The sequence below is a fragment of the Monodelphis domestica genome, chromosome 2 (assembly GCF_027887165.1).
Source record: "Monodelphis domestica isolate mMonDom1 chromosome 2, mMonDom1.pri, whole genome shotgun sequence".
In the NCBI taxonomy this organism is placed as follows: domain Eukaryota; kingdom Metazoa; phylum Chordata; class Mammalia; order Didelphimorphia; family Didelphidae; genus Monodelphis; species Monodelphis domestica.
The window spans coordinates 497125359-497152503 of NC_077228.1; the positions used below are offsets into that span (position 1 = coordinate 497125359).

Here is a 27145-nt window from a genome sequence, read left to right on the forward strand (position 1 = left end):
AACCTTTCAACAAGCCAATCAAGATGCAGAGGAAATACTTCCTAATGTGCTGCCAGGGGTCTGTTTTCCCCTAAATTGTGTGACCTCTTTACCTAGTTTATAGGAGGAGGAAAAGGAGGAGGGAGCAATTTACAAAATACTTTTTGAAATAGATTATCAGAATAGAATGCTTAATGGTCCAAAATTACACCCAAAGTTGAGTATCTAGGCCTTTTCAAAACAGTTTGAATCTGGTTTGCTATTCAACACAGTTAATATCACCTGTACTTGTAGAGCATTTTTCTGGGTAGTTTCATATATGTTTTGCAATTTGATCCTTAAGACAACCCTATAAGGTTAGTGGAGGCAGATATACCATTTTACAGACCAGGAACTGACTCAACTCAGAGGTCATATCATCAGGAAGGGAGGGACAGAGCCAGAACTAGAACTCAAGTCTCCTCCCTCTAGCTCCAGAATTTTTTCTTTCCACTATTTCTTAGGGGAGATGCTGGTCTAACTCTATAATTTTGTTGTCTCCTTAGCCATTAGAAGACTTGGGTTGTGTCTTTTTTTTTTTTTAATAGGAGATTGAGATATAAGCCATGAAGAAGTCAGACTCTTTTTTAGCCCATCTACCTTCTGTGCCTTCCTTTGGAAAATGGTGGGGGAATTTGGAAAGTTTCCTAGATTGGACTGACTTCCATGAAGATTTTGGTGCTGAAGAAAGAAATGTGTGACTTCTCCAGGCTAGGTGTTGTGGTTGTCACACTATGCATTATCCCCTCCCCCAACCAGTCCTTGCCCCTCTTCCCTTCCTGCCACTGAAGTAGTTACCACAAAATTTCTTTCCATTCTTCTTTTCAAAGGTGGTATGGTGTGGGGCCAAGGATGTAAAATAAAAGACAGATTGGAGCTCGATTCCACTTTAAAGTGAATTTGGAAGGAATTGGAAAAGTTTCTGATTGGCCAGACTTTCTTCTCCGGGGACCTTAAAATGATTTGTTCTGTGTTTCATGTATGCTTTAGTTTTGGGGTCTTAATGTATAGTGCTTGAATAAAAATGTATCTTGTTCCTTGAAGTTATAGGAATTTCCTGCCTGCATTTTGCACTGTCTTCTGGGGATCAGATATCCTTTAACTTCTTAATGACATGTAGAAGTAAACCACAATAGTGGCTCCTTGATGTAGATTTATGACTGGGTAGTTATATAATTGCTTTTCATTCAGCTCTCTAATCTGCTGGTGTTTCTCATCTTCCTAGTAGGGTTTTGATCAGTTTAGCCATTTGGTCAACTGGCTAGGTTAACTTCAATTAGTGTCTTATTTGAAGCCACACTCCTTATCCACCCATTCCATTCCATTCCATTCCATAGGAAGAGAAGGGAAGGGACTAAGCATTTATATAGTGCCTCTTGTGTTAGACACTGCATGAGATGCTTTATAACTTTTTTTTTTGAGTCTCACAATGACTCTGTGAGGTGAGTATTGTTTTATTTCCATTTTACAGTGGAGGGAAGGAACTGAGGCACACAGAAATGACTTATTTGCCCAGAGTCATACACATAGTGTCCAAGTCCAGATTTGATTTGAATTCTTATCTTCCTGGCCCTAGATCCAACATTGTGCTACCTAATTGCCATGGGAGGAAATGGAGATGAAAAAATGAGATTTTCTTGAACTTGATAAAATGTTCTGGTTAGGCTTAGGACACAAAGTCAATTTGTTAATAGCTAGTGCCTCAGTGATATTTTAGATTTATTTGTGAGTTTGTTTTTTTTTTTTAGTAGGGGGGAGTGGAGGGTGTGAAGGAGGTTCTTCCTTGAGTAAACACAAGTGGTTTATCATAGTAGATTGTCTTTTATCACATTTTTCATCTGTTTTGGTTTGGAAAGTTTGTTTCTTTCCTGATTGTAAGAAAGGCTATTATATCAAAAGTTCATCTTTTGGCCTCCAAAGCTTTTAAGTTGAGAGATTGATCATATTTCTAGTGATTATTGCCAGTAAGTATATGACCTTATAGAATTCCAATTTTGACTTACAGAGTGATGGAATAGTAGGAATAATGAGAGAAATTGGTGCTAAGAGGTGAAAATGTGAAAACCAGGTAACATAATTGAGAGTGAGTACAGATCTTCAAAGTATTTTATCAGTGCTAAGACACTGTGTTAAACACTGCAGGGCATTTGTAATCAGTTTTCAATTGCTGTTTTATTATTGTTTCAATATTCCAAAAAAATATGTGAATTCCTCCATACCTATGCAATTCACATTAGAATCCTTAGTACATGCTTTCATTAATTACTATGTTCCTTCCCTGGCAAATTAATATGATGACCAAACCATTGGCATTCAGTAGATATTTACTAATATTTGTCGAATGACTGAATGCAGAGAATAAGATAGGGTCTTGCCTTTACGGAGAGTATAGATATAATAGGGAGAGAGTGAAGACACCTTGAACCTTAATAGATACAACACAAAGCAGGAGGTGATTTTTACTGTATTGGAGAATAAGCAAAGTGCTTTCAAGCTTTGGGGGTGCGGAGATCACTTGGAAGTGGGAAAGGGAAAATTTGATAAAGAAGGTAATATTTAAATTGGCCTTTGGAAAAATGAGTGCAAATGAGAGAATATTGTAAGCAAAGTCATGGAAGTAAGAAGCAGATGACATGTTCAGGGAATAGTGAGTTATCTTGGTTAGATTATGGGGTGTACAAAAGGAACTAAAACTGGAAAAGCTATTTAGAATCAGGTTGCCAGCACCCTTGCATGCCATGCTAAGGAGGACTTTTGTTCATTAGGGAATTGAAAGTTTTGGAGCAAGGGAATCTGTTATGCTAGCAAGAAAAACATACTGTCAAATTTCTTGTCTTGTGCCCCATTTATTATTGAAATTGTTTAATATTCTTTGATACCTCCTAAATTTCCTCAGGAAATGGTCCCCATTTAATTTCATTCTAATTGTAGTAGTCTTAGATAGATGAAGGTGTTATGTGAATTCTTGTGACTATAGAGACCTCTTAATTCTTAAGACAGAGGACCATTTGTGAAGTCAGCGGTCCTAGGTTTGGCCACTTTTTATGTTCAATTTTGCATTAACTTGTAGAATATGAATCTCCACAGTTGAACCAAATAAATGCTAGCAAATATGTTTAGAATGTAATATTGATAGCTCTTTTCTATCATTTTTTTTTACATTTTGAGTAGTCAACTTGATCTCTTTATATGAAAAGCAAAGATGAAGACTGAAACCTAGGTTAAAGGATTCCACTAGTCTGATTACAAGTTTGTTCTGGAGTCTCACTGCTGGGTTTCTCTGACCATTTGTAGGGCTCATTACCTGACTTTAATTTGTGAAAGATGTTATAGATAATCTCTTTTAATTAAGGAAAAATTTTAAGTCAGCTGAGAAATTAGTTGAACAGATTTATGTGGTTTCTGTCCCTGAAAAATTTTCAGGAAGGAAATTTCTCTTAAACATTTAATAAAATCTTTTGGTTAAAAGTCTTTTAGTTTTCTTTGTTGCATGGAATTTTCTCATCTTTTTCTTTCTTCCATCTTTTTAAGCAAAACAAATATCTCCTTCCCCCATTTCCTAGCCATCTTTTCAAATATCTGTGTTAAAGGGTAGAGAATAGGTGAAAAAAATCCATCCCTGGTTTGCCTACCTTCAATTTTACTTATCTGTTTTTCTTTTCTACCTTACCTTTCCCTAGACGGATGAGTCGCTACACTATTAAAACTGATTTGGATGAAGGTGTTGATAGTGGTTTGACCAAGTCATAGGCAGCAAGGTAGAAAAGGCCATGGGATACATTGGAAGGAATGCTCTTTATTTGGTATTTGCTGAAATTCCCAATTAAAAGAAGAAAAAAGAATCCTTGATTTTGGGGTTATAAGCTCTAGATTTGAATTCTTGTTCTCTACCACCTACTACCTGCATGATGATGGACAAGTTACTTAATCTCTATGTGCCTTAATTTCCACATCTGTAAACTGGAAAAATTGGAACAGATGACTTATGAGGTTTTTCCAAGACTAAATCTGTGTTCCTATAAAGAGGAGAAATCCTTAATAATCCAAAAATGGACTTCTAAATCTTTGAGGATATCGTTAACTATATTTTTGATTACTGATGCAATGTGGATTTAAATCTCCAACTAATCAGAGGTATAAGGACTTCTCTAATTTCTTCAAGAATCATCTTATCCTTATATGATTGTTGGCACTCTTTGGGATTCTGTATATTGAAAGTAGACTTAAGTTTGTAAAGCATTGAGAGTAGTGTGTTTACTGACTTTACTTCATTGGATTTAGACTGATGAAACAGGCAGGCTGAGTGATCTTGTCTTGTTTCTACATAATATTTTAGCTACCAGACTATAACAAAGATAATTCCAGTGACTGAAAATTTTATGGAAGGTTTGTTACTAAACTTAGTACCCCTTTCAGGAAGGAAGAATTGATGGTTTGGGCCATAACTGGAAAAGAGTTCAATTTTATGTGGTTGATAAGTTCAAATATCAAATTGGTTAGAGGCCAGGTGTATGTGTTTTGACTCTTGTGGGATTTCCATAGGAGGTTCCCCTCTGCCTTGCGGTTTTTGCTGGTGAATCCTCCCTCTGGTAAGGCAGTTAAATTGTTGGGTAAATTTTGTGGGACTTGGGAAATTTCTGTACAAAAACTTTGGACTTCTGGATGTTGTGGTTTGATTGCCCATTTTGTGTACACACTGACAGTGGGGAGGGATTGAATAAGTAGGCTTATTCTATAGGATCAAAGTGAAAGAGTTAGGGGTTGTAGTTCAAACTGACTAGACCAGGTCTTGAGTAGAAATTACATAGAGGAAAGATGAGATGAGATGAATTGGAATATTTGGGGAAAATGAAGCAAGCTAGGTAGAAAGTTTCTTTCAATTTCAGTACCAGATGATGTAGGGAAAACATGATTCAATATGAAGAGAAATGCCATTTGATTCCTAGAGAAGTTGTTTCCTCTAGAAGAAATTAGTACTGAAATGAGAAGGGCAGGCCATTTGGAAGATATACATACAAATTGGGGAGTAATACAAAAGTATATCCATTAAATTGGACTTTGAAAATTAAAGAGATGAATTTATAAAAAATTCCACTTAAGAAAATTCCCCTGAGGTTACAAAGGACAATCATTCTGTTCAAATGGCCACAGTGGTAAGAGATACTTGGATTGGGCTGTGTACATAAATAGATGAGGAAATTGGACCTTTTAGCTTAAAAAGCTTTGCTTCCTCCTTGGCTTCACCCTGTTTCTCATGTAATATAGCTGTGTCTAGGTTTGTAGACCAGTGGGAGGATAGTGCCTCTTACTTATTTCTATTGGATTTTTCATAGATACAGTTTTATGTCAGGAGCTATAAAGAAAAAAATTTGCACACAAATCAGTTTTTAAAAAATCTTCAATAGGTTAATTATATCTGTTCCAAGTAACTAGAAAAAGGTTGTATTATAATAGTGAGAGATATTTTGTCCAAAGCAGAGTACGTGGATATGTCTAAAGTTTCTTTGTTTCTGTTGCCTTGATTTGGGAGGGACATGGGAAGGAGTCATGGACTCTTAAGCCTCATAGGTTTGTTTTTTCCTCTTTCCACCCCTCTCAGGAATGGCGTGAATGTGGAAGGGGCAACACACAAGCAGGTGGTGGATCTGATCCGAGCTGGTGAAAAGGAATTGATCTTGACAGTGTTATCTGTACCTCCCCATGAGGCAGATAACCTTGATCCCAGTGATGATTCATTGGGACAGTCCTTTTACGACTATACGGAAAAGCAAGCGGTGCCCATATCAGTCCCCACATATAAACATGTGGAGCAGAATGGCGAGAAGTTTGTGGTAAGTGTCAGCCTGACTTCATCTTCAAGCATCTATACTTCATTTGCCTCCATTTTGTTACCTGTAATGTTCGTAGAACAACAATATGAAATGTCTTATCTTTGACACATGTTGATTTCTTTTTGTTCCTGCTAAGAAAGTGGTACCTATAGAAGTAATAGACCTTGGGTAATCAGGTATGCTGTAGTTGGGAATATTTCAGTAGGGAGAAGTGTTTGTCTCTCTTTAAGTGTAATTCCGATTTTTTTCCTCTGAAATAACTCTTAGCTTGCTTGTGTTCTGGGATGTTGTAAATACTGTAGGATTTTTTAAATTGGCATTTCTGTTTTCCTAAAAGTAGTCTTTTCCTTTCTCTTGTCTACAAGGGAATATGGTATGATCAGCTGAAAAAGATGGTATCCACAGATTATCTAGGTAGTATTGCATAAACCATTTTAGAACTACCATTATGCTTCTATTCCTTCTAGTTTGAATAACCTCATCGAGTTTCCATTGCCTTCTTTTTGGCAGTATGTGACTGCTAGTATTTAACACAGGGTTTTTCTCTGGGTCTTGATTGCACTGTAAATGTAGCACACATGAGTTATTTTACACATTTCCAATCTGTTGCTCTTCTTCCAGAGATATAGAAAGCTCATCCCATATCCTGGGTGATGTATTTCCTGGTGCCTTTGTTTGCTCTTAAAAATCTAATTGTCAGTGATAGACTAATCTTCTTGATTTTTCTCTTGACTACAATTATGCTTTATTTACCCATGATCAAATGAAACGTTAGTGTTAATGAGAAATATTCATTATTCTTTGTGGGAAATGGGTTATGTTATTTGCTGGCAATCAGGCCACATACATTTAAGAAGACCTGATAACTATATTTGCTTCTCAAACTGGGAATCAACCATTTTGTGGGAATATAGACTTTTGTGGTGAATTCATTCTGGTGATGGGTAAAGAAAGTAGTTCAAAATACATTAGAGGAATTGCAAAGGGATTGCTTCATTCTTGTCAGAATATTGTAGTTAAGTGAAATGTATTAGCACCCAGGTTCAGTGTCATGTCCAAAGCCCAGAGTTTTGATCTTTAGAAGTACTGAATTGGTTTAATCAGGAGATTTATTGGATACCTGTTTTATGGTGGTATGACAGAGGGAGGAAATTGGAGTCTAGGCCAGAGAGACTTGGACAAACAGAAACCTGTGAGAATCTGCCAGGGGTTTGGGAGATCTCTACTCAGAAAAGGTAGGAGATTTGACAGATTTTTTTTATCCCTTACCTTCTGTTTTAGTATCAATTCTAAGGCAAAAGAGCGTTGAGGGCTAAGTAATCAGCATTAAGTGACTTGCCCAAGGTCACTTGGCTAGGAAGTGTCTGAGGCCAGATTTGAACTCAGGCCCTCCAACCCCTCAGACTTGACATCTAAAAATAACCTATGTTTGGTTTAGTGAAAGTACCTGAGAAGTCTGGAATGCTTACCATTGATCCATTCTTCCTATTGACTATAGAAGTGATATGATTTCATTCATTCCCCTTTTTATGATAGGAATCCATATTGCTTGAGAATTTGTTCCTATCCTCATTCTCTTATTCTTTTAAGTTCTCAAGGAGCGTTTAGCAAGGTATAAGTACTAATTTCATAGGATTTATTCCAAACCAGCTCTTTTGTGTTGTTCTTATAAGCACTTGCAAGCCAGTTTTCATCTCTTCAGTAGATTTCATGGCAGTTATATTCACCTGGCATTGGGAATGACTTTGCTAGTTATCAGGTGCGTTTGGCCATCATTCGTACCAACAGAGGGTTCATTTTGGTGCCAGATGAAACTTGGAGACTGTTGCTGTGATAAAACTTCAGTTTCTAGTGATTTCTCAACCTTCTCTGGGTTACTTAGAGGCTTGTCTTCTAGTGCATGTCCAAGAGTGTCATCCACCTTTGGGGAGAGTAAAACATTCTAAAAGCCCCCCACCCAGAAATTAAGAAAGAAATCTGAAAACAACCTTGGAAATTTTGAGAGCCAGTATTTGGGACTGAATGTAGAAGCCCGATAGAAATTGTTGGGATCTTGCTCCTGCTGGTGATTTGTGCTCCTAAGCAGCTATCAGTCACCATCTCCTTGCTTTTATTCCCTAGAACTATGTCATGGGGGTGGGGAAGGGAAATGGCACAGTATGAACCCTCAGTATTTAGACATTGAGAACTTCACAAATCATTTTGAAGCTGAAAACTGAAACTCTTGGCATATAGTCTACAGGAAGAAAGACTTTAAAATAGACCTACTGACCAGATCAGTTTTTCCTCTTCTCCACCCATATCTTTTTTTCTGTCTTCTTGATATTTTTTCCAGCAAGAAGGAAACCATGCACACTTAAGCTTTTCAGCCTCAGGCAGTTGACACTGAACATTTCTCAGCATGATGGTTCTTTTATGGGAAGGTAGATGGTCTTAAGAATTGGAGGGAAGATGAGCAGTGATCCACTGAATGCTCTATCAGTAACCCTCCCAAGCTGAAGGCTGAGCTGAACTGGGCAAGTCCCCAGATTGCCTGCTTGTCTCAATCGTTTAGTCTGTAGTGATGAATTAGCTCATATTTAGTCATTTTCTCCCTTCCTTTCCAGAGATGGGAAGTATTTTCCTGTGGAGACTATGACACATAGTCCTATTGTCAGTCGCCCTAACCAGAGACTTAGTGAATCAGTAATTTTTGTAGATGAGTGTGTTAACATTAAGGGAATGATTATGACTGGTTCTTTGTTAATTTTAAGGACTAGAGAAGAAAACAGGCATTGCAGTGGCCCTCTTGCATATATAGTCTTCTTTTATTAAATATAGTTCATTCTGAGGAGTATTCAATATTTTTAAAAATTGTTTCATTTTTAGGGGAGCGCAACTCATCTGCCATAAAACATTGATATCAGGCTTCTGTAACTGTTGGTACTTTTGCTCTTGACTCCATTTTCTAAGGTGATTAGAACATGATGAAGAGATTTGATCTGAAACTTCTTACATTTTAAGAAATAGCAAACTTGATTTGGGAGCTTCTGTATCACATTGTTTTATGGGTCTCTAAAGTTGTAGGTTTTACCTCTTTTAGGAAATGTCTTTTTGGTATTGAAAAATGAGTCTGGGTTTTTATGTGATACTCTTATACCCTATTGTTGTATGTCTGATGTCAAGAAGACCTAAATTAAGGAAATTGAAGAGTGTAGAGAAAGCTCTAGTTCAGTAGGAATTATAGAAGATCTGCTACTTGAAGGTCATTGAAAATGTTAAAGATATGTCACTGCATGAGGAATATTACTAGTTAGATTTCTTCTTTTCTTCTTTCCATGAGAAACTGTCAATAGTGTTAGTAAAGTTTTTGTGGTGGGCTTTTAAAGCAGAAGAAGAGCTGAGCTCCTGACAAAATTTAGAAAGAGGAATCTCATGGCTAACGACAGAGATCTGATTGGTTGGAACAGATTGCTTCAGAGTCCCTATAAAGAGGATAGGTACTACTGATTCAAGGGAAGAACTTTCTTTACCACTCCCCTCTTTCCCCCATGTTCATTTTCAGAAGGCACTGAAAAGTGCTTGGTGGCAAGGATAGAAAATGATTATGCCCCAATCTTATAGCCCAGAAATATGGGGCACATTATTTTGAGGTAAGACTCAAAGGAAGAATTTTTATTGGTATTGCTCAAAGTTGGTCCTTTGACAGTTTCCTTTTTTTTTTTGGACAAGGAGGTGGATGGATAGATGAAATAAGCATTTATTAAGCACATACTATGTGTCAGACATTGTGCTGGGCACTTAACACATATCTCACTTGAGCTTCACAACAGCCCTGGGAGGTAAGTGTTATCCCTGTTTTACAGATGAGGGATGAGGAAACTGAGATAAACAGAGGTATAGTGACTTGCCCAGCATCTTTCAGTTAGTAGTAAGACTATGAAGCTGAATTTGAACTCTGGTCTTTCTGACTCTAGGTTCAGCATTCTATTCACTGAGCTACATAGATATTTGGTATAATGGGGCCTCTAGGGGGCACAGTAGATAGAATATAATACTTGGAGTCAGAAGACCTGAGTTTGGATAGTGCCTACAGCACTTATTAGCTATGTGACTCTGGACCCACATAACCTCTGTGCCTCAGTTTCTTCCTCTGTAAAATGGTGATAATTCTAATAGTTCCTTCCCCAAAGGGTTTTTATGAGAATCAGATGAGTTAACATGTAAAAAGTGTTTTGCAAACTTTACTCACTTTTACTGGTGAGGGGGAATATGGTGGAATGGATTAAGTACTTTAAAAAATTATCTTGTAAGCCAGTTTTGCTTCAGATTATCTTTCATTATAATGTTTTGTGAAAGTAGAACTTATACTGTAAACCCACTGAGAGTTTTCATTGTAAATTGATATGGCCTTGGCTGTCAGGTATTTCTAGTTGGCAAGGACATTAAGTATTTGTTGGCTGAATCTGTTTCTAGACTAGTCTCCTCATTGTGGTGACAGTTTCATAGATACAAAATTTCTCCAAGAAAAATTGTGGACAAGTTACTTTTGTTCATTTTCCATTAAAATTTTTTTTAATATTCTATATCTTATTGAAACTAATCATGGTAGAGGTATATTCTTTTTATGTACTCATTCCTTTAAATTGGTAATGCTTTGATCTTTATTCTAGCTAGTTATTGAACAGATTGCACAGACACCTGACTGAAATGGCATCTGTGTTTGTTACAAGATAGAATAATTTTCATTTTTATGATTTTATTGCTGCTTTCTGACTCTTGGGGAAAAAAGCATTCATGGTGTCAACTCCTACCAATTCCATCTCTCCAGTATCTCTTTCCTCTCTTACTGTTACCAGACCCTCCCCTTCTTTAACCAATCCATTATATGGCTGCTTAAGAATTCTCCTTTTAAATTTTCTTTTAAAAAATAAATTTTTATTAATATTTTTATTTTTTCATCAATAAGATTTTCCACTGTATTTTTCTCCTTATCCCTTTTCAGAGGGAGCCATCTTAGAATGAAGAGCCATGATGTATGAAGATAGGGAAGAAGAAAAAACATTTCAAAAAATTAAATATATAAAAGAAGTTTGATATTCTATGTAATATCCATACATCCATGTTCCTCTACTTCTTTAAAGGTGTGGGGGAGGTGTTTCTCTTATCTCTTCTTTGAGACCAAGCTTGAATTATATAATTCCACAGCATTCAGTTTTAATTATATTTTCGTTCTTTCTACTTATATTATTAAAGTTATTGTCTTCCCAGTTCTGCTTAGTTAACTGAATCAGATCATTTAAGTCTTTTCATGCATCTCTGTTCATCATGCTCATAATTTATTATAGCATAGTATATTCCATTACATTTATGTATCACAATTTGTTTAACCCATTTCCCAGTCATTGAGCTTCTACTTTCTTTCCAGTTCTTTGCTACCAGAGAAAGTATTGCTTTAAATATTTTGTTGCACATGGGGTCTTTTTTTGGTCATTGACCTTGGGATAGGGTGGTGGTGATAATAGAACTTAGCAGTGGTATCTCTGAATGAAGGGGTATGGATATTTTAGACTTTCTTTGCATAATGAAAAGCAATCTGCTTTTTAGAATAGTTGAAATAATTCATAGCCCCATCAAATATTCATTAATGTGCCTGTCTTTCTACAACTTCTCCAATATTGCCTCTTCCTGTCTTTTAAAAATTTTTGCTAATTTCTGGGTGTGAAGTGAAACCTCAGGATTGTTTTGATTTATATTAAGGCATTCTTTCATATGATTGTTAATAATTGTTGAAATATTCTCATCCTTTGACCACTTATCTATTGGGAAATGACTTTTGGACCTATGTTTGTTAGTTGGGTGTGTATAGCTTGGAAATTAGACCCTGATTGGAGACATGTGATATGACGATTTTTCCCCATTGACCACTTCCCTTCTATTTCCTACTTGTATTTATTTTGTTTTTGCAAAAGCTTTCCAGTTTCATATAATCAAAAGTCTTCTGTCTTAATAATCATCTCAGAGTATAGGTCTGTGGTTCCTCTTCTCCTTTAGGATAAAATATAAATTCCTTAGCCTAATATGTAAGGTTTTCCATAGCTTGGACACAACTGGTCTGTCTTTCCATCCTTACTTTACATTATTTCCCTTCACAAATTCTATGTTTTAGACGGATTAGATTACTAGTTTTGTCTCAATGCCTTCTCTTACCTCTGGGCCATCCTCCATTTCTGGAAAATAATACCTTCTCATTTCTGCCGAATTTAGAATCTGTATCTTTCTTCAAGGCTCAATTCTGGTGCCATTTCTTCATGAATCCCTAGATCAGTTCTCCTTGGTCAATCCTTATCTATTCATATACCATAGTGCCGTAAAATATAAGTTTATTGATGGCAGAACTCTTCTTTTCTGTCTTGTTATCCATAACACATAATATGGTGCTAGTGCATAAAGAAGATGCTTTATAGATGTCTAGTAAGCATGAGGCTTCGGTAGTGTGTAGGTTCTGTGTTCTTTGATTTCATGTTCCAGAACCATATTTTCTAGCATGGTTTTTGCCACATTTCTTTATGTCCATCTTGACCTTGAAAAGTCACCAGTTTATTAATAATTTCTCAATTTATTTATCCATAATAGCATATATTATCATATAAACTTTAGTAGTCATCTTGGGGCTCTGTTTGCTTAGCATCATTTTTAGTACTTTTCAGTGAGATGACCAACAGCTCCATGAAAGATGCTTTTGTTATTTGTTACTTTGGGCAGTTGGAGAAACCAGCTGTGCTGAATCTTTATTTGATCCTCCAAGGAATTGCCGTGAACCATCATTCTCCTTAGCCTTGACTTAAAAAAAAATATTTATTAAAAAAAACTTGAGGAAAGTTATATTATAAAAACATTAGAAGAAACAGATCAAAGAACTTTTTCACAACAATGGCCACAGTGAGAATTCTTAATAAACCAAGATAATAAGAGATCATAAAGGGGCGGCTAGGTAGCACAGTAAATAGAGCATCAGACCTGAAATTGGGAGATGTAGATTCAAATCTGGCCTCATATACTTCCTAGGAGTGTAATCCTGGGCAAAGCCACTTAACCTCATTTGCCTACCTCTTGCCCTTCTGCTTTAGAGTTGTAACAAGGGCAGAAATTAAGGGATTAAACAAAAAAAAAAGAGGGTGCAGTTGGGTAGCTCAGTAGATTGAGAGTCAGGGCCAGAGATGGGAGGTCCTGGGTTCAAATTTGACCTCAGACACTGTGTTCCCTTTTTGATGTCTCAGAATATTCATAGCAGCCCACTGTAATAGTAAAGAATTGGTAATGAGACAAATACCCACAAGTGGATATTGGCTGAAAAAGATGGGACATAATATAGTGAAATATTGTTATTTGGTAAGAAAGAATTACTATGTGTCATTGAAAGCCCCAGACATGATTTCTGAAAGTCAATGCAGAGCTAAATAACCAGAGCCAAAAATTAGGGGATTACAAAGCATTTTAAAAGTCTTTTAAGTATTTTTTCCCCCAATTACATAAAAACATTAGTTTTCTAAAATTTTGAATTCCAAATTTTCTTCCTCCTCTGAATTTCCTGAGATGGTAGCATTTTGAAATACATGTGAAGCATGTAGATCATTTCCATATCGGTCATGTTGTGGAAGAAGGCATGTATAAAAAAAACCAAAACAAATAAACCCTGCAAAGAAGATAAAATGAAAAATGATATGCATTCATCTGCATTCAGAGTCCATCAGTTCTTTCTCTGGAGATGGATAGCATTTTTTCATCTTAAGTCCTTCTGAACGGTCTTGGAACATTGAATTGCTGAGAATAGCTAAGTCATTTGCAGTTGATTATTGTACAATATTGCCATTACTGTGTATAGTGTTCTCCTGGTTCTGCTCACTTCACTTTGTATTAGTTCATAAATCTTTCCGGGTTTCTCTGAATTCATCCTATTCATCATTTCTTATAGCACAAAAGTATTCCATCACAATCATAGACCACAACTAGTTCAGTCATTCTGTAACTGATGGACATCCCCTCACTTTCCAACTCTGGTATCACAAAAAGCTGTTGATTTTTGTACAAATAGGTATTTTCCCCTTTAATGTCTTTGGAATACAGACCTAGTCATTTTTTGACCCAATGGTTTTTCTGGGTCAAAGGGTATGCACAGTTTTATGACCCTTTGGACATGGTTTCATGTTTTTTTCCAGAATTCATAAAACATTTATTAAGCATCTTCTATCTGCTGATCTTCTATTGCACCTTAAGTGAGGAATCATAAGCCAAAATGAAAAAGTCCTTTCCCTCAAAGAGTTCATACTCCACTAGTCCACAAATAGTGATTTAAAGTGCTTACTTTCTGGAAGGCAGTAAGGCTGAAGTGAGGAATATTGGGGGGGTTGTCAAAGGTTTGGAGGCAGGAGAGAGTGTAAGGAAGTTCAGAGAGACCAAAAGGCTGGAGCATAGATTGAGGGAAAAGGACTACTAGCCAGGGAAACTGGAAAGAGAGGAGGTAGCCCTGTTGGGTGGGGTTTTAAAAGCTAAACTGAGGAGTTTGTGTTTTATCCTAAGGCAAGAGGAAACCAGTGGAATTGGTTGAGAAGAGAAGACATAAGAGTCAGATTTGGGCTGGGGTAGTGAGAGAGATAGGAAAGCAAGTGAGGAGGCATTCGCATGCACACGCGTGCGCGCACACACACACACACACACACAAAGATACAGAATAAATTCCAGATAAATTCGGGGAATCAAGGAATTATGAGTCAGATGAGGAAAAGCTTTATGTGGAAGATAGTTCTTGAGCTGCCTTTCCAGTAAGTAAGTAGTGGAGGAAATGGGAAGGAGCGCATTCCAGGCATGGGAGATGGAGAATGTATCTGAGGAACAACTGTGAGGCCCATTGGGTTGGATTGTAGAGTTCAGCTGGAGTAATCATACAGAATGAAGACAGGGCCAAGATAGGAAAAGCTTTAGAAGTTTTTTATTTGACCTTAGAGATAGTAGACACTTCCTGCTCTCAAAGAGTTTACAGTCTAATGAAGGAGACAACATGTAGACCACTATATTAAAACAAGCTTTGGACAAGATAAACAGGAAATAATCAATAGAGGCAAGACTCTCGAATGAAGAAGGGCCAGGAAAAGTTCTTGTAGAAGGTAGGATTTTAGGTGGGACTTGAAGAAAACCGGGAAGCAAAGATGAAGAGGGAGAGAAATCTGCACACATGGGAGATAGGCAGAGAAAATGCTAGAGGCAGGAGATGGAGGGACTTATTTAGGAATAAGAAAGAGGCCAATGTGACTGCATCTCACACCTGTGAATAAGGTGAAAGAAGACTGGAAAGGTTGAAGGGGGTTAGGTTAGGAAGGGTTTTGAATAACAAAGAGGATTTTGTGTTTGATTCTGGAGATGTCACTGGAGTTCATTGACATAATCAGATCTACAGATGCTCCCTAGATGTCTTCACTAGCTCTCCACATCAGTGGAAGGAGTTACTACACTTGAAGTTTTATGCAGTCACCAAAAAAAACAACCAAAAAAAAAAACATTGGACATCAGTGCTTGGTTACTTCAGTGTACATGTGAGCTTATTGATGTTTATTGTTTCTGTCAATGGAGTTCACAAATAGTGTGATTGGCACAAAAACTGTGATTGGCAGTTTTGTGCTACTTCTGTTCATGTCCTTTCACAAATTCACCACAAGAGGGCCTTCCAATTTGTCAGGAACTTTCTTCAGTTTTCCTGAGGCTTTGAGGATACCAGTGAAACACTCAGGTGCCTCAATGATGCTCTTTTGCTCTTACCACATCAGCAGTCCATCTTATCTTTTTTAATCCTACAACCCAGGAGTATCAAAACAACCAATTAGACTTGCATAATAATTGTGTATGTTTAAACAAACTTTTCAGGAACTTATAATTTCTTACTGGGATTCTTTTCTAATTTCTTTATTCTCATAACTTTTCCTTTTATGTAACTGTTGTTGATGTGTCTTTTGTTCTGCTTTTTTCACTTTGCATTATGTCATAAAATTTTTTGTTTCTTAAATTTGCTTGTATTAATTACATTATAATTTTCTAGTATATTATTCTACCCCATTTAGAACATCTAGACTGTTTCTACCTTTTTGCAGTTGCATAGAATAAGATTCTGCAGTTCTGGCTTTGCATGTCAGGGTACAGATTTACCCAGATATTTGGAGTGGTTATTGTCTGCATATGGCAGCAGTGGTGCTGGGGGAGCACAAAAATGAGTCCTCAAAGAGACTTCAAGGAGACTATATTGACAAAAATAAAGGCTCAATGGATGCCTCAAATATGTATAGTAGCACTTTTGTGGGTTGTAAAGAACTGGAAACAAAGTTGATAACTGTCAGTTGGGGAATGGCCAAACAAATTACACAAATGTCATAACATGTTATTGTGCTATAAGAAATGATGACTATGATAAATACAAAAAAAGTGTGGGAAGATTTATAGGAACTGATATAAAGTGAAGAAAGCACACCCAGGTAATCAGTATCCAAAAGACTCTAATAATGTAAGGGGGAAGGACAACTGCTATAAAACAAGCAAAATGGAATTTTGTGAAATTATTAAAAACAGGGAACTACTAGGCATGCGGACAAACTGGAGGACTAGACATTTTTTCTGTTCCCAAAGACATAAATTATGTTCCAAAGACAAAACAACTTCAGTTGTCTCCATAGTCTGGGATATTCAGAATCCAAAAAAAGATGAAAAAAACAAACCCCAAAACATGAAATGATGTCTACACTCAGCCCACTTCACACTCTACTTACTGTCATTGAGGCTACACCAGCAGACATGAAGGCCTAGGCTTGCAACAAAACTAGCCTACACTTTGTTTGGGTCCCCTACCCTCTTTCCAGTGCTGTGGAGTCCCCATCTTCAGGTGGAAGAAATTTACTCAGGTTGTAGCTGCCAGCCACTATAGTGAAAGCTCTTCAGGACCAGAAGCCTGTTGGAAAGAGCAATAATCATCACTACTGAAAAGCTCTGAATTGCCAGTGCTGGGACAAACAACCCCATAAAACTGAGGAACAGAAGTGAGACAGGACAGTGTTTGTGTGTGTGAGAGAGGGAGAAGGAGAGGGAGGGGAGAGAAATGTATTTTTTTGTTTGGTATTCCACTAAGCCTAAGGAAGGAGCTCAGTATTTAGCTGGCACCAATTATTTCCTGTAAGTCACTTGGGACATGTGGAAGAGAGAAAATGGGAAAGCATGCAACAAGAGTTTAGAGCAGCTGAGACTGATGACCTGTTATTCAAATGAGAGTGTTCTATTTGGAATGTTACCGGGGAAAGGCAGTTGGAAGCCAGACCAACTGAAGGCTGAACTTTTGTGGCTTGAAAGAGGGAAGAAGGAGTTTTTCTCTCTTGATTTTGGAGACTGAAGAAAGAAGGACAAAAGACCTGCAGAGATCTTAGACTGGTGAACATTGAATTACTGAGCTTGGGAGGAGGCTGAGATTGCTTTCAGATCCAGCCCTCAAAAGGAAACCACTATCAAAGGGACCCGAGTTAAAAAGTGAACAATAGGGGAAAGGGGGGAGGGGGGAAAACCCTGAAATTACCCAAGATCTCAGGTAGAAGGAAACTCAAAGACTTTGAATATAAACAGATAAACCACCAGGGAAGACTTTAACAACAAAAGGAAATATGGCTTCCAGATCTAATCAATGAGTTTAGGTGTCAATAAATAAATACAATAGGACCTTGTTTTATGCAAACTCAACACAGTGAAGTTAGGTATACACAATTGACAATAAAAAAAATAAAGGCAGAAAAATACAGAAAATAAAATATTTTTATTTATGCACTAAATCTGCACCTTTTACTCATTGGGTAAAGTCTTGCAGCATTTTGCCCAATCATGCTCCCTTTCGCTCTTGAGAAGGTTTAGTGTGAGTCAATACATTATTTTTTGCCAGACATTAGCTCCTGAATCAGTCTTTTTCTAGAGTTCTTGCCTGTAACAAGTTGTGTCCTTGTCAGAGAAATGCTTCCTTTTTATTTCATTAGTGCTATCTAGTTATTAATAATGGCTCCAAAATAGAAAGAGTAGTAATCTAGCTGGTAGCTCTGGTAAGCCTGAGGAAAAATTATAAAATGCCTAGGAACATTTGTCTAAGAAATACTTATTAAATAATGAGGTTTGTTATTATGCTTGATTTTATATTGGCCACATAAGACAAAGTACTTCTATACTGCAAAAGAAACACAAAGGAAAACAATCCAACACTTGATGAAATAGAGGACCCTATGAAATGTGATAACATGGAACCACAACATGCACAAATATAACTAAGTGGTTCCAAAGAGAAATGAGAATTATGAGAGCAGAATTTATGGGCTGAATATCAAAAATAATGAGTACAAGAGAAAAACTGAAATTTGTGATAGCAAATGTTACCAGTGAAACAAAAGGGAAAACAATAGATTGGGGATGCAAATACATAGAAATGAAGGATAGTCTAGAAGAAAGGAAGCAAAAATAATACCATTAAAAGAAAATATGACCTCATTCACTGCCTAGCTGTGTGACCCTAGGCAAGTCACTTAACCCCCATTGCCTATCTCTTACCTCTCTTCTACCTTGGAACCAATATGCAGTATGGATTCCAAGACAGATAGTCGCGGTTGTTTGTTTTTGTTTTTTAAGACAAAACTAAGAAAATGTGCTCACTGTGTAAGCAAAACATACTAAACTTGAAGAAGACAGGATGCATAGAGACAACCTAATGATCATAGTCCTCCCAGATTAGAATATGATAGGGCAAAAAAATCTTAACACCATAATACAGGAAATTATAGGGAAGATACAAGGAGAAGCCTATGTGATATAAAAACAAGATTTCTGTAACATCTATTTAAGAAAGAACATTGAATGTCTGAGGATGTGAGACCATGCCCAACAAACTACTTGCACCAGCCTCTGAACCTCTGCAGAAAGAAATAGAGTTGACACCAGTGGGAAGTATTATAGTGAAGTTTCTATTACCCTTTGAGCTGTGCTTGCTTGATTTTGGAGGCTGAAAATGAGGAAGAAGATAGAGCTGTAGCATTGAGCGACCAAATCTCTGTGCTAGGGATATTTCAAATGCCTGATAGGAAGAGATGATACAGAAGACTATGACCTTGTCAGGCAACTTTTATATGGAAGTCACTACCATTGGGAACAGCCTACTCTTCCCCTCTTTCCAAATTCATCCTGGGACATAAATGCTTAATTAATGTTGGCTAGATGATAACTCTTCCTTTTGTTATTTTATGTTACAGGCAAGCAAACCTCTAGAGACCCACTTATATGGAGACATCTGCCCAAGTCCAACCCATTTAATACTTTTCAAAAAAAGAAAGAACCTTTTTTTAGCATATATAATACTACTTTAAGTTTTTAAAAAGATAGCCCCTCCCCCCCTTTTTGCTTTTGATAGCATAGTCACACTACATTTCCAAGAGTAGACTTTTTGGCTAAAAGGGTATGTTTATTTTTGTAACTGCCAAACTCTCTACAAAAGGATTCAATAAATCTGCAATCTCAGCAACAAATGAACGAACGTACCTGTTCTTCTACAACCCCACACCATTGCTTTTAATTTTTTTTGCCAATTTGATGGTTGTGAGATGGTACCATAAAATTGTTTATATTTATCTCTTTAATTATTAATGAAGATAAATATTCTTTCAAGTAATTTATTAGTAATTTTTCTTTTGAAAATTGTGTCCAAGGGGGCAGCTGAGTAGCTCAGTGGATTGAGAACCAGGCCTAGAGACGGGAGGTCCTAGGTTCAAATCCGGCCTCAGCCACTTCCTAGCTGTGTGACCCTGGGCAAGTCACTTGACCCCCATTGCCTAGCCCTTACCACTCTTCTGCCTTGGAGCCAATACACACTATTGACTCCAAGACGGAAGGTAAGGGTTTAAAAAAAAAAAGAAAATTGTGTCCATATCCTTTGACATTTTATGCATTATTACTAATTTACCACTGTTATTAATAGTTCCTCGTGTATGCTTTAGATATTAAATTTGTTTTGTTTGCTCTAAATATTATCTCTATTTTATTGGTTTTCTTTTTAATTGTTTTTGTTGTACAGAGATTTTTAATTTTAATTAATTCAGCTAACTTTCCCTAATAATTGTTGAATTAAATGAGATTATTCCACCTCCATAGTTAAGAGCAATACTTTATTGGTTTTTTGGGAGGGGTTTCCTTTTTTTATATTTGTTCATCATCTAGCAGCAATTCATTGGGGGTATATAGTATAAGATGGAGGTCTAAATCTATTTCATAGTGACTAACCAAATAATTTCCTCAAGTTTATTGATTAGATAGAATCTAGGGAAAGGATTCATTCCTTCCTCTTATTTCTTTTAGAAAGGTAACATCTTAGAGGTGATGCATAGAAAGTCAGCCAGGAACACCAGACAGGGTTCATTTTTGGCACATGTTGGCTGTTACATTGGCAAGAATCCCATTACTTCTCAGGGGCACTAGGAGTTGAGGTGGTTCACAGATGACTGAGCCTGGAGTCAAGAGACTGGAGATCAAATCCCATGACAGATACTGACCAGCAGGATAATCCTAGACATGTCATTCAACCTCTGTCTTCCTCGGTTTCCTCAACTGTTGGATGGGGATAACAGCACCTTTCTCATGGGATTGTTGTGAAGATCAAATAAGATAAAATTTGTAAACTATGTAGTACAGTGCTTGGTATATAGCCAGCATTTAAAAAATGCTTGCCCTCTGCCCTTTTCCCACAAATCTTTAAGACACTTAAGTTACAGAACAGACCAGAGCATTCCCTTACTGAGAATTACCTATACTAACTAATGAAAAGAGATTCTAGTCAAGCTTTTGTACATCTTTGAGGACTCAGCAAATCTGTCCTGGGCCATTTTTCCATTTCTCTCTCTTTTTTTTTGGACACAATAGGAAATAGTTCCTTCTTGGTGATATCAAACTCAAATAAAAATAGAGCTACCAAACTGTACAAAAAGGTCCTTGTGGGCTGCAGATTGACTTAGAGGACCCCATATCAATAGTGTCTGTACTTTGTTGCATATTTATTTTGTTAAGTATTTCCCAGTTACATTTTAATTTGGTTGAGCTAAACTAGGTGGTGGTGTGGGCTTTGTTTGAGACTTCTGGTTTTGATGAAGATCCCTTGGTAGTATGCTTTGAAGATTGGGGATTGTAAAATCATCTCCATCAGCTTTTTTCTTATGTGTTCCAAGATTTTCTTTTCCACTTGTTTTTCATGTAAATTTCAGTATGTCTTAGATTAACACACTTAAAAAGCCATTTGGCATTTTGATCAATGTTGCATTAAAAACATAAATTTATTTAGGAAGTATTGTCATTTTAACTATATTAATGGGATCTATTCATGAACATTGAATGTTTCTCCATTTACTTGTCTTCCATTTTGATCATTATCATTTTAGAACTATCCTTACAAAAGTCATATTCTAGGTAGGTTAATGCCCAAATATGTTATGTTTTTTGTTTTTATAAGTGGGTTCTCTTATCACTGTTTCTTTATCCTTACTAAGTAGGGATGTATATGATTTTTGTGGGCTAATTTTGTATTTTCTGATTTTGCTGGACTCATTACTCCTTTTAATTTTTTTGGTTGCAACAGTTGGTTTGCTACTTTATCCTCCTTGTTTCTAATATTAATTTCTCTGATTTTTTCCTATCTTGTTGAAATCACTAGAATTTCCAATACTACTACAAAAGTGATATAAGTGGGACTCGCATAGAGCTGTGAATTTTTCTGCCATAGACTTGATTTTAGTTTGGAAGTGAAAACAAAGTCATGACTTGAGGAATGAACCAATAACCACTTATTATTAATTGCCTATTATATAACATGTACAATGCTAAATAAGCACTATGGATACAAAGGGGAAAAAATGAAAGGATCTTTTAAAAGATGGTTTGCTTGATAACAAACAGGCCTCTCAGTTTGCATCTTTAGTTTTTGGAAATAAGTGAAAACATAGGGGAAAAAAGTGCAATTGAGAGAGACTTGATTTGGAGTCAGAAGTACTAGGGTCTGTGTTAGTCAGCAAGCATTTCCTAAATGCTTGGTGTGTGCCAGGCTCTAGGCTAGGTGCTGAGTATACAGACACAAAGGAAACAGATTTTCTTCCTCCAAGGTCTTACATTTTAACAAGGAAGTCAGTTTTCCTGTGCATAACTATATACACAGAAGCTTCTAGGTAACTTTAGTAGGGACAATATGAGTAGCTGGAAAAATTAAGTCTCATGAAGAAGGTGGCTTGAGTCTCCTGAGTTGTCAGTTGGGCTTTGAATTATATATGTTGCATTAGGGCACTGATTGTGAAAAAAGCTAATATAAGGAATATTTTAGATTTGGTTCTCAGCCCTGATGGTATTCTCTGTGGAGGACATAATCTTTTCAGTTGGTCATCTTTAAACTAAGGAGCATACTTATCTGAAAGTTTGTTGTCAGGATTCTTGAGTAAAGTACCTTTTAGCCTTCAGATAAAAATATAGGCACTAATCCCCCCAGTCCTCCACCCATAGACTTACTTTGCTTTTTTAATTTGACCAAAATAGGTCCATATTGTCTCTTGGGAGGATGTAGGAACTTAACAATTACCATCTTTATCATCAGGTAACACACCTGTGGAATAGACATTTCAGGTGAGATTAGCTATAGACCCTGACTGCTTTGGAGTAGTTTATAGTTTAGTTAAAAGTTAAGGTTGTAAAATTCTGGAATAGTTTTCTCCAAAGGAGTTTGTATAAGCCTTTGTGAATTTCATGAATTGGCTCAGTAATTGAATTAAGTGGTAGAACTAGCTATTCCTATATGCTCTTTTGGCCCTTTGATGATGAAACTACCTCAAAGCTATAATCAAGTTTTTGCTTATTACATAAAGTACGACCATCAAGTAATGGGCCTGGCTTTTTGAAGAGCATACCAGAACTTTAATGCCCAAATGAGTTATGTCTTTTAAAGTAAGGCATTTTGGGAGGTGATATACTTAACCATATTACCATTACTTAACATATTTCTTTAACTTTTGGAATCATCTCCAAAGCTAGCTTACAAGCTACACACAAAAAAAACAAACAATTGTTATCATGTTATTTCAATTCAAGCATTTATTGAGTGTCTGCTATGTGGCAGGACACTATGCTATGAGCTAGGGATACAAAGGAAAAGTCAAAACATTCTTTAAACTCTAGGAACACTAGGAATATAGTCTATTCAAAACAGAATTATCAAACTTGATAAACCTACTTGTATTTCCTTGACTTGATTGTTTCTAGAAAGACAAATTTACCTTAAAAGAATAAAGATAATTTATTGCTTAAAATATAACCAGTAGCAGTTTTAGAAAAGTTTTTAAAATGTCAAGGCCTTATTAGAACCATAGTATATCATATACTAGAATATAAAACTCATTTTGTTATATACGTTCTTGATATGTTTGCTTTAAGAAGAAAAGTCATGGGAGCAGTTAGGTGGCACAGTAGATACAGTGCCAGACCTGGAGTCTGGAGGACCTGGGCTTAAAATGTTGCTTCTTATATTTCTAGCCATGTGTCCTTGGGCAAGTCATTTAACCCTATTTGTCTAGTCCTTGCCTTTCTGTCTTATGAGTTGTTACAGTTACTGGGGAGACTGAAGCTTGTACATTGCTTGAGTTTGAGAGTTCTGAATTACAGTGGACTAAGCTAATTGGGTCTATTCTAAGTCTGTCCTTAATATAATGCACTGGTTCTGGGAGCTTGGTTGCCTAAAGAGGGATGAATTGACTTAGTCTGGAAATGGAGCAGATCAAAGTTTCTATGCCATTCACTAGTGGGATTAGGCCTCTGAGGGGCTGCCCTTCTTTTAGCCTGGATGGATGAGGCAAATACAGCTTCACAAACTACAACTTCCAAACCATACCCCAAAAGTCTGTTGTATGGTATTATATAATCCAACCGAGTAAACATTTATTGAGTACTTACTACATGCATGTCATTGTGCTAGACCTTGGGGATTCAAAGATAAGAAATGACAGAGCCCATGTCTTCAGATTGCTTACAATCTATTGAAGTTAAGACCTACATACAATGGATAAGTAATTATGATAGAGGTTAGTGATTAGGTGACACAGTAAATAGAGCACTAGACTTGGAATTAGGAAAACTTGAGTCCAAATCCTGTCTCATACTTTCTAGCTGTATGACTCTGGACCTCTGCCTCCATTTCCTCATCTATAAAATGGGGCTAATAATAGTACCAACTTCCCACAGTTGTTTTGAGAATTAAAGTGCCATATTATTCTTAAGTGTGTAAGAGAACATCAAGAGAGATGGAAAATTGGAGAGAAGAAATGATCACTTCTACCTGTAGATCAGTGAAGTCTTAGAGTTGGCACTTGAGCTTGAGGGAAAGAGAAGGATTTTAGTATAGAGAAGTGTTAGGAAGTCCATTCTAAGCATAAGGAAGCCTTTGCAAATGCAGTGAACTAGGCAATGACAGGACTAAATTAGAAAATGGCTAGTAGTCTCATAGAATCCTTATGGGGAGTAGTATGAAATAAGCCTGGGTGAATTGATTGGAACTAGATTATGGAGAGCCTTATATGTCAAAAGCATTGGCATGTTTTCTTGGAGATCCACCGAAGGCCAGGTATATGACTCTTTTGGATATAGGTCTTGGGAAGATTGCTTTGACAGTAAAATGAAGGGTGAATGGAAGAGACAGTTGGTAGGAAAGCTAGTTAAGAGACTTTAGTCATAGTCTATACAAGAGATGATAAGAGTCTGGATTAAGGAGGTGGCCCCTGGAGTGGAAAGGAGAAGGAGGAGAAGGAGAGATGTCAGGATTTGAATGACTAGAGAACTTGGCGACTGGTTGGATGTGAGAAATGAAAAGGGACAAGGAAGAGTCAGAGATGATTCCAAAGTTCCAAGTGTGGGTAACCTGGAGAGTAGTGGTATTATCATCAGAGACAGAGGAGGTTAAAGGGGGTGTGATGGATTCAGTTTTGTTTGTGTTGAACTTGAACTGTCAGCAAAACATCCTTCTTTGTGGAGATGTCCAACATACAGCCAGGAATGGGAGAGTATAAGTTTAAAAGTTGAGGACACAGATTTTGAAGGTCATCTGCATAGAGGTGATAAGCTGTGGAAGCAAAGGAGATCAAGAGACCTAAGGAGAATACAGGTCCAAAGGCTAACCCTTATGGCTTGCCCATATTAAGGTAACAGGAAAAGAAGGAAGGGATAGAAATGTGGAACAATCTGAGCTAGGAGACCTGTGAGAAAGTACAGGTATGAAAAGCATGAGAAATGTTGGATTAGATGGTCTTGGTGGAAGGTTTCTGCTCAGCTCCAAGTCTCTGTGAAACCAAGAGATGGAGAAGAATAAAACAGGGGACTTCTGGTCAAGATGGCGGCTTAGAGAGAGCTAAAATTCAGATCTCCAGAAACCCTTCCCAACCGATCTCAAACTGTATGCTCCTAGGACATCGAAATTCAAAACAAACAACAGGATAGATCCTGGGAACCCTCCTCCTGGACCTGGATCAAAAGGTACGGCACCCCAAAAGCCAAAACCCGAGATCACTCGGATCTAAGGGGTAGGCAGAAGGAAGGTCCCAGGACCCTTCCCCCCCCAACCCAGAGTGCTGAGTCCGAGGCAGCAGCGGGAACCTAAGAGCCAGCAAAAGGACCTCAGGGCCGGCTATTCTGAAGGCCGCATCCTGAAAACAACCTGAGCTAGTCGCGGGGATACCCAGACAGCAGGGAAACAGAGAGAGACAGAGGGGAGCCTGTAGCCCCCTGGCTGGATCCTTCCGTCCGAGTCTCAGGGAAGGTCCCTGCATTAAGACACACTCAGTCTAACCCAGCTGAAGTTAATCCTATCGGGAAGCCTCGGCCACTCCCCCCTCAGAGTGCAGGCCCTTCTGGCCCACAAAGGCTCTGAGATACCTTGCGGACAGTGCCAAGCCAGGCTCAGAGCGTGGAAGTAAGGCAACGAAGAAGCATCAGGAGGGAACTGAGAGCACTAACACCCACAAACAGACAATTCGCCTGGGGCTAAAGCCTCTGAACACCAGACAGAGATAAGAAAAGCTAGACCTCCCCACTCAGATAGAGATGGCAAAAAACACAGAAAAGCCCCAAAACTCCAAGAAAAACAAGAAGGGGATGACTTTGGACACATTTTATGGAGCAAAAATACAAAATACAGAGGAGATAGAAGAGGAAACACAAGCAAATGCTCCGAAATCTTCCAAAGGAAACGGAAACTTTCCACAAACACATGAATAATTTGAATCAGAAATGATCAAAAAGATGGAAGCCTTCTGGGAGGAAAAGTGGGAAATAATGCAAAAGAAATTCACGCATCTACAAAACCAGTTTGCCCAAACTGAAAAAGGAAAACCAGGCTTGAAAGGTCAGAATCAGCCAACTGGAAGACAGCGTGCATGTAAAAGAGCAAAAATTAATAAAGCAAAGCCAAAAGACCAAGAAATTAGAAGAGAACATAAAATATCTCACTGACAAGGTCATAGACTTGGAAAATAGAGGGAGAAGAGACAATTTAAGAATAATTGGACTACCAGAAAATCCAGAAATAAACAGCAAACTTGACATCATAATACAAGATATAATCAAAGAAAATTGCCCAGAGATTCTAGAACAAGGGGGCAATACAGGGACTGAAAGAGTTCACAGAACACCCTCTACACTAAACCCCCAAAAGACAACTCCCAGGAATGTAATTGCCAAATTCCAAAGCTTTCAAGCAAAAGAAAAAATCTTACAAGAAGCCAGAAAAAGACAATTTAGATATAAAGGAATGCCAATCAGGGTCACACAAGACCTTGCAAGTTCCACTCTGAATGACCGTAAGGCATGGAACATGATTTTCAGAAAGGCAAGAGAGCTGGGCTTTCAACTAAGAATCAGCTACCCATCAAAACTGACTATATACTTCCAAGGGAAAATATGGGCATTCAACAAAATAGAAGATTTCCAAGTTTTTGCAAAGAAAAAACCAGAGCTCTGTGGAAAGTTCGATATTGAAAAACAAAGAGCATGGAATACCTGAAAAGATAAATATGAAGGAAAGGGAAAAGGAGAAAAATGTTATCTTTTTCTTTTATTCAAGATTTCTTCTATAAGGACTATATTTATATCCATCTATGTATATTAATAGGTGGGGAAAATGTAATGTGTAAATAGGGGGAAAAGAAAGACCAAATAGAATAATCTTTCTCACACAAAGATTCACACGGAAA

The 27145-nt window shown here is 37.3% G+C and overlaps 1 protein-coding gene across 4 annotated transcripts in view; it reads left to right on the plus strand.

The window, feature by feature from the left end:
• Positions 1-27145, plus strand: part of SNX27 (sorting nexin 27) — an 84624-nt gene that overhangs the window by 20757 nt on the left and 36722 nt on the right. For all 4 annotated transcript variants that reach the window (XM_016429173.2, XM_001371710.5, XM_056819413.1 and 1 more), the window contains exon 2: positions 5618-5849. In XM_016429173.2, the coding sequence (XP_016284659.1) occupies positions 5618-5849 (232 nt within the window). The remainder of the gene's footprint in view (positions 1-5617; positions 5850-27145) is intronic.